Source organism: Hyla sarda, chromosome 3 (assembly GCF_029499605.1).
Source record: "Hyla sarda isolate aHylSar1 chromosome 3, aHylSar1.hap1, whole genome shotgun sequence".
NCBI classification, from domain to species: Eukaryota; Metazoa; Chordata; class Amphibia; order Anura; family Hylidae; genus Hyla; species Hyla sarda.
The window spans coordinates 205,121,776-205,133,918 of NC_079191.1; the positions used below are offsets into that span (position 1 = coordinate 205,121,776).

The 12,143-nt window shown below is 41.7% G+C and overlaps 1 protein-coding gene and 1 pseudogene across 3 annotated transcripts in view; both read left to right on the top strand.

Moving 5' to 3' along the window:
* The window catches only part of MYO6 (myosin VI), a 261,541-nt gene that overhangs the window by 83,603 nt on the left and 165,795 nt on the right, over positions 1 to 12,143 (top strand). For all 3 annotated transcript variants that reach the window (XR_008891253.1, XM_056565911.1, XM_056565913.1), the window contains exons 7-9: positions 676 to 731; positions 3,907 to 4,004; positions 6,009 to 6,173. Coding sequence is in view for 2 of the 3 variants with exons in the window: in XM_056565911.1 (XP_056421886.1) it covers positions 676 to 731; positions 3,907 to 4,004; positions 6,009 to 6,173 (319 nt within the window). In the remaining variant the exon portion in view is untranslated. The remainder of the gene's footprint in view (positions 1 to 675; positions 732 to 3,906; positions 4,005 to 6,008; positions 6,174 to 12,143) is intronic.
* Positions 6,824 to 6,933, top strand: LOC130363272 (U2 spliceosomal RNA; annotated as a pseudogene).

Sequence of the window (12,143 nt, forward strand, 5' to 3'; positions counted from 1 at the left end):
TAGGTTTGCTGTGGGGATTTGCTTGTACTCTGGACAGTTCCTGAAATGTACAGAGGTGTCAGCAGAGAGCACTGTGGTCAGACAGAAAAGAACAACTCAACTTTCTCTGGAGCATACAGCAGCTGAAAAGTACTGGAAGGATTGCAATTTATAAATAGATGTAATGAACAAATCTGTTTAACTTTCTGGCACCAGTTGATTTAAAAAAAAAAATAAAAAAAATGTTTTTCCACCGGAGTACCCCTTTAAAGCTTGGTGAGTAGGAGAAGTGTCTGACCCTTGGTTTGGAGGAGAAGAGGCATCTCTGCTGAATGGTTAATCTCCAAAGCAGCATTTAAGTTTTTATTTTAAAAACCTTGGCCCAGATTTATCAAAAATTTAGAAATTTTCTCCAGCAACCAATTACAGCTCCGCTAATGAGCTCTGGTAAAGCGAAAGCTGACCTGTGATTGGCTGCAGTGAGAAAATCACTCCATTTTTTTCTCTCCCACATTTTGATAAATCTGAGCCCTTATGTCTTTCCCTTACTCGGTGTGAATTGGGCACTGCTGCACCCTGGCAAATGTCTATGGGGGTTTTATCACAATATTCATAGCCTTTCCACAGGAGTTTTGTCATTGTGTTTCAGTTCTTATAATTTTTGTTTTACATTTTTCAAATGATCTGGTTTTACAGGTATCTGACTGAATCCTATGGTTCTGGACAAGATATTGATGAGAGGATTGTAGAAGGTATGTTACTTGTTCTTCATTTATTGGCAGTATCCTAATAAGTCTTGTACCTATTTTGGATGTGGAAACAATGGTAATTGCCATAAGCCAACATTGTTTTTACAGACAAAGAAGTGTATAGTCCAGCTCACTCCCTCAGCCCGTCGCGCCAGGACCGGCGTGGGCAACGCCGACTGAAACTGACAAGAAGAAGCAGAATGTCCAGCGCGAATGTAAAGGAACTGGATGTTTATTCCAATAGCCAGAAAGACACGTGGAACATGACAAGGTGACGCGTTTCGGTCCTAAGGTTGGACCTTAGTCATACACAAAGGTTGGGACCGAAACGCGTCACCTTGTCATGTTCCACGTGTCTTTTTGGCTATTGGAATAAACATCCAGTTCCTTTACATTCGCGCTGGACATTCTGCTTCTTCTCAACATTGTTTTTAGTTACTTTTGTGAGGGATTTTTGGTCTCTATACCTTTGTTATAAATGAATCTGTGATGAGAAGGGTGGACTTTGAACAAGCACATGTAGATGTTTTCAAATAATACATTTGTGAGCACTTGGTCACTCAATATACAACCCCTTGTTTCATGTATGTACGATGCATTTGGAAAGTTTTCAGACTTTTTTTTTTTTTTAAATATTTTGTTATGTTGCGACCTAGTGCAAAGATAAAGACAAAATACATTTTCACCCATCTTTTAGCACTCAATACCCCATAATGAGAAAGTTAAAACAGAATGTTAAAAATATTAGCAAATTATCAAAACCTGTCCAGAGGAAAAGTTTCTGAGTTGCCCATAGCAATCAGATTGTTTCTTTGATTTTTTCAAAATGAAATAAGCGATCTGATTGGTTGCTATGGGCAACTCAACAACTTTTCCTCTGGACAGGTTTTGATAATCTCCCCCTTTATCCCTAAGCCATTCCTTTTATCTTGGCTGTGTGCTTAGTTGGGTCATTGTCGTGGTGGAATATGGACCTTTGCCCAGTCTGAGTTGTAGAGCACCTTGGGTCAGGTTTACATTAACCCCTTAACGACGCAGGACGTATATTTACGTCCTGCGCCGGCTCCCGCGATATGAAGCGGGATCGCGCCGCGATCCCGCATCATATCGCGTGGGTCCCGGCGCTAATCAACGGCCGGGACCCGCGGCTAATACCACACATCGCCGATCGCGGCGATGTGCGGTATTAACCCTTTAGAAGCGGCGGTCAAAGCTGACCGCCGCTTCTAAAGTGAAACTGAAAGTATCCCGGCTGCTCAGTCGGGCTGTTCGGGACCTCCGCCGTGAAATTGCGGCGTCCCGAACAGCTGATCGGACACCGGGAGGGCTCTTACCTGCCTCCTCGGTGTCCGATCGACGAATGACTGCTCCGTGCCTGAGATCCAGGCAGGAGCAGTCAAGCGTCGATAATGCTGATCACAGGCGTGTTAATGAGAGATACTTATCAGCTGCTGTATACTACAGAGGAAGTTGTACTTCTTTCTGGAGTTCTTTTCTGTCTGACCACAGTGCTCTCTGCTCACACCTCTGTCCGTTTGAGGAACTGTCCAGAGCAGGATAGGTTTTCTGTGGGGATTTGCTTGTACTCTGGACTGTTCCTGAAATGTACAGAGGCGTCAGCAGAGAGCACTGTGGTCAGACAGAAAAGAACAACTCAACTTTCTCTGGAACATACAGCAGCTGATAAGTTCTAAAAGGATTAATTTAAAAATCTGTAGAACTTTCTGGCACCAGTCAAAAAAAAATAAAAATAAAAAAAAAAGTGTTTTCTACTGGAGTACCCCTTTAAAGAGAACCTATGCTGGGAAGTACAGCAAAGACAGTATTGTACCCTTCTACAGTTAAGTGCTACTGTACAATCCTGTCTCAGAGTTCTACATGTATTTCTTTCCAGCTCATGGCTTAGTTTGTTCTAATATGCATTGTCAGCTGTGAGACCTTATATAAACAGGGGTGTGTGTGTCAAAATCTTGTCTAGTCCACCGAATTTACCACAGGGGACTCCGATCTACGTGTAGAAACATCTCAGAGTAATGGGAGGCCCCAGTGCTAAATTTCAAATGTCATACATAGCAAAGGGTCTGAATACTTATGTCCATGAAATCTGCAAAAATGTCTAAAAATCTTTGTGCACCATGGTCTTTCCTGGGAAATAGACAAAATAATGTTCGAATGTGAGTTTTTCTTTGCTAATTTTGACAGTGCTGATTCTCTGACAATTGCAGTCGACAGACATTCTCTGCAATTTAACTCTTGAATGTCTCTAATTTAAATCTTAACTCCCTTTCCAGAGTTTATGCATGCATGAATATAAAAGTATACAAAAAAGATTGCAACAGCACTCTTGGTCAAAAAATGGAGGCTCATAGCGCACGTTTTGATCAAAACGTGTCACCCCCCCCCCCCCCCCCCCCATCCACCACGCAGAGGTGGCCTCATTTCGGAGGGGACCCTGACACTTATTCCACTCACCTCTGCTGGGCTTATAGCCTCTGAATGGGTGACATGCTGGATCCACTATCAATAAAAAAAAACCTCCTGTGAATAGGGAGGGGTGCACGGCTTTTAAACAAAAGGCACATTTCCAGTTTCCCTAGTAAAACTTTAATATTACCCCCTATGTTACTGTTCGTGATGAACATGATCATTTCTCAAAGTGATTTTATTTGCTTCTTTTTATAAAAAGACCTTGTTGTTTTCTAATGCCCGTGGTGTTCCTTGCTAGGTTAGCAAGACACGGAAGAATCAAAGGAACTGGGTTGTAGATGCAGGGCTTAAAATTAGTCTTTGTATTGTAAGATATGCTGAGTTTCAAGCTGAACACTGACTCACCCAGTCATTTCTGTGTTCCTGCTCGCTCAAAGGTTTACACCGAGGACTCTGTAAAATACAGCTTTCTCCGTGTCTTTGCAAAATTAACTTTTGTTCTATACCGAACATTACCCCAGAAGGAAGATGAAATATTTCACTGAAAATAAGTAGTTTGGTCACTTTTCAATTTACATTATTACACAAATGTAAGTTCTAACATGATTGGGCAAATGTATAGTCCCGTATAAGGGGTTTGGGGGCTATTTTTCTATATATGTAAAATTATAAATGCAGAAATATAAAGTATGCTATCAGTTATATATTTTTCTTGCGGTTATCTGAAAAATCCTATTTTTTACCCAAACAGCTAATCCCTTATTAGAAGCCTTCGGAAATGCAAAAACTGTCCGCAACAACAACAGTAGTCGCTTTGGAAAATTTGTAGAAATTCACTTCAATGAAAAGGTAGGATTTTTTTTTTTTTTTGCTTGGATTATACTATGGTTTGCTTAGATAGGGTAACACATAAAACCTCAAAGATTTGCTGTACAAAGGCACTGCCACTTTAAGAAACTTTTGACATGTTGTAGAGGCATGATTGGGAAGGGTCTAAGTATTCAGACTGCCACCAGTAGCAAGACAAACTTACCTAAAAAAATGAACTCTTAGACCCCAACCACTTTTGTCATGTCTCTACTACATGTCAAACATTTTTAAAAAGAGACAAGTGCTGGGTCCATTTTTTATATATTTTTTATAGTAAAATTATATACACTTTTGACATTTTAGATGCCATTTATCTTTAGACTGTTTATTTGTGTCTAGAAAAAGTGCAAAAAGGCGCAAGCAGGGTTTATTTGCGACTTTTGGTTTACACATTTCTGCTGATTTTGAGTTGCAATCCACTAATTTTGGCAATACACATGATATGGAAGGGTTTTATGAACTGGCACAAAGCCACTGAAAAGTCTCTAAAACTACACCAGCCCAGACTTGGCTTAGCTTTTTGGTGTATGTGAAGAGAGAAATTTCAGAAAATGTGACCTGCACAAAATGTATCAAATGCCCTGCGACCAATTAATACATTTGGTGCTCCTACACATTACCAGCACACACACAAAAAGAAAACAAAAAAAGGTGTAGAAAAATGCTTCACTTACACATGATAAATAAATATCCCCATTGTCACACACCCCACATTGTAACAAGCTGTCTTTAAAGGGGTACTCCGCCCCTAGACATCTTATCCCATATCTAAAGGTTCCCCGCGATCTCGGCTGCAGCACCCCAGACATCCGCTGCACGGATGACTGTTGATGTGGGGCGGAGGCTCGTGAAGTCACGGCCACGCCCCACTCGTGGCGTCACGGCCACACACCCTCAATACAAGTCTGAGAGGGGGTGTGACAGCCGTCACGCCCCCTCCCATAGACTTGCATTGAGGGACGTGGCTGTGACCTCACGAACGGGGCATGGCCGTGACGTCACAAGCCTCCTGCGCTGCACCCGATTCTCTAAACGTGCAGGTGCAGCAGGGAGATCGTGGGGTCACCAGCGGTGGGACTCCCTCGATCTGACATCTTATCCCCTATCATTTGGATAGGAGATAAGATGTCTAGGATAGGAGTACCCCTTTAACATTGAAAGTTGTCTCTGTAGTACACGATTACTTTTGCAAAACTGAGGCAAATAATTGACTACAGTTTTGCTTTGTAATCCTTGGCACTGTTTAAGAGTCACTTCTTGGCTTTCACCCAGAAAGGTCGCACAGCACCTCTTGTAAAATCACCACAGTAATAAATGTAGGTTTCACGTACAACTGATAAAAATGCTGAAGAAGATGAGATTTAACTGTTTTCCACCTTTTCTGTGACCTTTGTCCTGAATTAGCTTCTGCAGTTTGAGGTGGAAAACTTTTAACATTGTCAAAACTGATCTCATGACCTACCCTTTCCCAATAAATAGAAAACAAACAATATGTATGTTCCCAAGTGTCCCATGTATAGGTTTGTAATCGGCGAAAAGGTTATCCTAGTGCTGAGTGAGCTTTTAAAAAGGAGCCAACTTTGATGAGAGTAACCTTTTTCTATAGAGCGACACCAGGCTACAGTTTTCTCTGGCATCAGTGAGCTCTGTGTACGGAGGCTAAGCCTTCCATGCTCGCTTTATTTTTCAGCTTTGATTGTTTGGACAGGATGTAGAAGAAAAATAAATTCTTTATATGTTCCATGAAATCTGGAGAAAAATAACAAACTTTTCATTGTAATGAATATATATTGTATCTCTTTTATTCGATGCATTTACATCAGTGACAGAGAGAAGTCATACTTTATTGTGACTTTTTAAATATTTATTTTTCTTAATTGTTGTAATATATATATATATATATATATATATATATATATATATATATATATATATATATATACATATATATATATATATATTTTTTTTTTTCTCTTTACCTAGTATTCCGTAGTAGGAGGATTTGTGTCTCACTATCTTCTGGAGAAGTCTCGTATCTGTGTACAAGGACAAGATGAGAGGAATTACCATATTTTCTACAGGTTGTGTGCCGGTGCACCAGAGGAGATTCGTCAGAAGCTTTTTTTGAGTTCTCCTGATAACTTTAGGGTATGTATAACATATATTACTTGTGACTTTTATTCCAGCTTTTGGAAATGCATAGGTGTAGTTGTTGTCCATAGGACCCCCAAAGCAATTCTTTGAAGTCCAGCACCTCACCTTGCGCATCTTGTACTGGTGGCTAGCATACTGAGTAGGTGGAGTGCACAGGTGAATAGCGCTGTTAGGGTATATTCACACGGCAGAATTTCAGAACATGCGCACCAGTTCCGTGTCCGCATTCATTTGGGTGGTTTCTGGCTTGTGCTGCTTTTGTGCAGAATATGTGCAAATTCAGTTGCGGAATCCATGCAGAATCAGCTTGCTGAAATTCAGAAGAGTGAATGGGAGTGTGGAATCCCATTGAAGTCTATTGGGCTTTAATTTGAGGCAGAACCTGCATGCGGAATCTGTGCGGAGTTCCGCATGTGCATTCAGCCTCAAATTAAAGCCCAATGGACTTCTATGGGATTCCACACTCCCATTCACACTTCTGAATTTCTGCATGCGGATTCCGCACCAATTCCGCAAATCCACACAAGCCAGGAACCACCCAAATGAAGATGGAAACAGAATTGGTGCGGATGTGTGGAAATTCTGCCCGTGAATAGACCCTTACTGTATGGTTATTGTGATTTTACTCCACTAAATACTTAAGTTTTGCTTCTCGGCCTTTTGGCTTAGATCAAGTGTAGTATCAGTTCTGATCAGTTTCATGCCTGTAGTCCAAACAGCACCTGTGTGGAGCTGGCGGGGATGGGTGCTGCATGGTAGGGGGCAGGTGTACTGGGCGTTCTGGGGCTAGTGCCACGAAACCAGCTCAATGGCTGCCCCGATGAGACCTGCTCCCTCCGGGTCTCGCCATGAGGCTGGGAGGGTCTAGAGCCGAGGTACTTTAGTGCCTCGGAGTGGTGACCCCGAGGTGCTGAAACTCACTGGGTGTACTGGCTCACTGAGTTGAAGCACGGGCACCATGATCTCTTCACCTTTGTGGCACTCACCTCTTGATTCCCGGCCTTCTGGCTAGGATCAGAGAATTTTTTTATAGATCCGGTCGGATGTCCAGGCAGTATATCTGTGCACATTCACTTATTTCTTTCCTTTTGTCACTGTGTCACTTTTTGCGTGTTGTGTCTCCACAGGATTGTTAGGATGCGGTATCCCTTCTGGGTGCCCCTCTTAGCGGTCTAGGGGAGGTGTGTGTGGCCATAAGGTTCCGCACCTCCCTGCAAAAACCCCGGGTACTCCTGCATGAGCAGGGTACCGACCGTTAATGGCTCCTCGGGCAGATTCCTTGGCTTACGCCAAAGGGGATGCCGGGAGCATTTGTGCTCCCTTAGTAGCGTCGGCAAAAAGGGATATTGAACCTGGAACCTCGCAGATACCTTTTGGTCTGGAGGTGAAGGGTAAGGTTTGTTGGGGCGGGGTCTCTCTCCTGTCGGAGAAGGGCTTGCGATAGACCGCATCCTTTGTGCACGTTACTTTAGTGTAAAACGTTTCGCGCTTTTTCGAGAGCACATTCCTCGGATCTTAAAAAAGTACAAGTCTCTTTAGGCAACTTTTTCATAATTGTTCATTAACTAACCATTCTATGTTCTTCAAATGGAGACATGGATTAAACAGACAGTGGTATTAAAGATATATATTACTGTTGTCAGTAGTATAGATCTAAGATGTTATATAGCAAACTGTGTTGTTTTTTCATAATGCCAGTAAGGAGGTTTGTTTTTTATGGCAGGAAAAACTGCGGAACAATAGAGTTTAGGGCTGATCAGACTTTTTCAGAAGGCTTTAACATTTTAGAGGCTCAATAAAAAATTTAAAAAATTCAGACATAAAGACATAAATCTAAGACAACTTAAAAATGACTTGGCTTTAGCTTTTTTATTGTTGGTATTTGCTACCTGCCTCCTGGTGTTTGTCCAGTCCTACAATATTGATTAAGTGATTCTATAGCCTTCCATTTCTTGTCTTTAACTTTTGATTGTTTTTCAATAGTTTCTAAAGCTGCATTTACACATAGCAATTTTTCAAAGCACTGGCCGATGTTTGTCAGTTTAATATCAGTTATGTATTCATTTGCATGCAGAAGTTTGACTATAGCAGCATATTTTACATTTAATGCCATTAAAACCATGTGGGGAAAGAGACCCGGGAGAACACCCAACTCAAGGAGAACAGCTGCAAGGCTAATACAAGCAATATTGCCCTTATTAAACATTTAAAAACTATAGTTTTTCCACTTAGTTACTGGGAATTTGTTGCTGAGGTAAGAAAACTAAAAGAAAAATCTTACTTGTTTGGTCTGCATTCTAGTTGTGTGCTTCCCAGAGGGCACTGGTTAAAAGAAGGAAAATGTAAAGTACCTTTATTCCCAAATGGCAGTTCACCGAAGTATATCAGGTCCCCATGACTATTACTGTCTACACAGAAAACAGATGTTCATTAAATCATTGCTTCTTTCTTAATTTTATTTCTACACCCAGGTCACTACTATTTCCTTTATATCACTTTTTGACTGTTGTAAAAGAGCTCTGCCTGAGCTGTCATGTTCCAGAACATCTGTTTTTGGAGTGCAGACAGCGGTAGTCAGTAGGATCAGATATACTCGTTGGGCTGGCAATTGGGCACTGTTCGATAAGTGACCCTTACATTGTCGTCCTGCTGATGGAGTTCACCACCACTGATTAGTCATCTGGAGAGCAGTCAGGTTGTATCAGCTAGGCTCAGAACGCTTGATGTGTGCTCCGAGCTCTCTGAGAACATTACTCTTACAGAAGTGTCTGATGGTGAAGGAAAAAAAACGACCTCTTAAATGATTCAAATTGAAATGAAACCTCTTTGACGTTGTGTCTCGGTGGGCCAGAGACTGAAAACAGAAATGTCAGCTCTATTGAAACTGCAATTACTTTTCAAGACAAATTGGAGCCAGGCTTATGAATGAGATGTTTTACTTTCCAGTGCAGTAGAAATCTCTGGTGATTCATAATAATCTATTCTTCTTGCATGTAGTTAAAGCCCAAAATTAGAGTTTGCTAGGTGTATCCCCAGGAATAATGTGTTGATTCCCACCTTCCATTTTATTACTGTTCTTTAACACTTGGATTCCTGCAGAACCATGCTGGCTGAGTTATGGTTTTTATTGTAGATTCTTCACTGGATTTTAAAGATTAGATCTGTTTCTGACAGCAACATCTCCAGCAGCTGCTCAACGATTAGCTAAACCTTAAACCAATTTACCTTGCTCAGTCCTTGTGAACTCCCACAAGCGTATTTCCTTGGGACTGATAAACCTGTATGAGTAGCAGCTTTCATTCTGCTGATTTCAATTGAAGCCATATCCATTGTATAAGAAAAGTTGCAATGCTGATATATTGGATTTGCAGTTTGTAAGTTTTTAGTCTTTTGACTAATTCCCAGTGCTTGTACTATTTTCTGTGTTTATTCCAATAATAGGATTATTAGAGAATTGCCATTGCTTTGCCTTCTAAGCTATAGACATAACATTACATTAGCCATTTATTGCCTGCTTGCGTGTGAAAAAATAAAGTGGTGCATCAGACAGGGACACTGCAACCAGGAGATTTAGTAGAAGCACCCATCTAAAATTAAGCAGCTCATACATGTAGGTCTACTCTTCTGAAAGCTACTGTGTCATGTTGGGCTATTAACAGTCTGGTGATGTTGGGGGAGGGTTTGACTGGTAAGTTGTCTTCTTCAACACCTTTCTTCTCTAGAGATGTGGAAATCCTCTCGGGACATGCAGTTCCAGGTGCTGCGCAGATTAATTTTTCAAGCCTTTAGCCCTGCTTCGGGCAAACAGGGCCAGACCTGAAAGCCCCCTACAAATACGGCGGCGCTTAGGGTGTATGGAGCGGGCTCCTGACTCGAGTCTGCTCCATACCCGGTGGCCCCCGGCTGATTTCAGTAGCTGGGGGCCGCCGCTAATAGTCAGCATGCTGCAAACAACCCTTTATATTGCCACTGTCAAAACTGACATCGGCGTCTAAAGGGACATGTAGATGCTCCCTGGTGGGCCATCCACTGTAGAGGTAGCCGGAGGGTTTACCTCTTGTTCCCTGGTGTCCGTTGGATTGACCAGGCTTTATCAATGGAGCGCAGAGCGCAAAGATCAATGCAGTTCAATAGAACTGCATTGATCTGTATGAGAAATCTAAGGATTCCTCCTAAAAGTTCCCTAAGGGTATGTTCACACTGAGGAATTGGGGCGGAAATCAAGCAGAAATGTTCTGCCTCAAAATATTGTTACTTTTCCACAAGAACTCGCAGAGATTTCACGTGGAATTTGGCGCGGAATTGGTGCGGAAATCGCGCGGAAATGCAGGTTTCATGCGGAGGACGAGTATCAAGTATTTCTATTCATAAATTTTTTTTTCTTTCATGCGGAAATTCTGCGCGAATTCCACGCGGAAATGCTTCTGACTCAAAAAAAATAAATAACCTTGATCTCTATGGGAGAACGACACTGATTCCGCCTGAAAGAAAGCACATGTTCTTTCTTCAAGCGGAACAGACTTCCTCGTCAGAATTCTGCTTGAGGAAATTCCTCCATGTGAACTGAGGGGCAGAAATTCTGTACAACTCTATGGGGATGTCACTGCTGAATTATTTGGAGAGGAAAAAGCGAGCAGAATTACTCGTGGAAATTCCTCTCCAATTCCTCAGTGTGAACATAAGTGTAAAAAAAAAAAAAAAAATTTAACAAAAGTGTATGACACATATTAACCCCTTCCATATTAAAAGTTCAAATCACCCCCTTTTCCTATATAAAAAAAAACATGAAAACATAAAAAAATAAACATATTTGGTATCACCGCGTGTTTAATTGTCTGAACTATTAAATTATAATGGTATATATTCCGTACGGTAAATTACATAAATGTAAGAAAAATACCAAACCCCAGAATTGCATTTTTTTTTATAACATCCCAGAAAAAAAGAAAAAAGCGATTAAACCCCTTAAGGACGCAGCCCTTTTTCACCTTAAAGACTGAGCCCTTTTTCGTAATTCTGACCACCGTCGCTTTACGAATTAATAACTCAAACGCTTTTACTGAATATTCTGATTCTGAGATAGTTTTTTCGTGACCTATTCTACTTTATTTTGGTGGTAAATTTTCGGCGTTACTTGCATCCTTTTTTGGTGAAAAATCCCAAAATTTCATGAAAATGTAAAACATTTTGCATTTTTCTAACTTTGAAGCTCTCTACTTGTAAGGAAAATGGATATTCCATATACATTTTATTTTTATTCACAAATACAATATGTCCACTCTATGTTGGCATCATAAAATGGACATATTTTTGCTTTTTGAAAAAATTAGAGGGCTTCAAAGTAGAGCAGCAATTTTCAAAAATGTCATGAAAATTGCAAAATCTGAAGGGACAGATGTTACAGAACTACAACACCCAGCATTCCTGGGCAGTCTAGGCATGCTGAGAGTTGTAGTTTGGCAACATCTGGAGGGCTACCGTTTGGGCACCACTGTAACAGTGACAAACTGTGACCTTCCAGATGTTGCAAAACTACAACTCCCAGCATGCCCAGACAGCCTTTGGCTGTCTGGGCATGCTGGGAGTTGCAGTTTGGCCTTCCTAGTGGTTGCCACAGTAAAGATCACATTACTTTCACTTTCATTCCCCCCCCCCCCCACCATAGTTTACCTACCTGAGCCAGGATCCAGCAGTTTCCAGCGATGATCCGGGGTCCCCAGGCATCTTCTCCTCCAGGTACCGGCCTCCATCTTCTTCCCACGATCCCCTCGACATCCAGGGGTGGGCAGAACGGGGGTTGCCATGGCAACCCACTGTCCTGCACTGCCATTGGTCAGAATCAGTTCTGACCAATGGCAGGGGATAGGAGGAGATCGCAGCACTGCGACCTCGCTCTTATCCCTCAGGATGATCAGGGCTGTCCCTGACAGCTCCGAGCAATCCTATTCTCCAGGTGATCGGGTC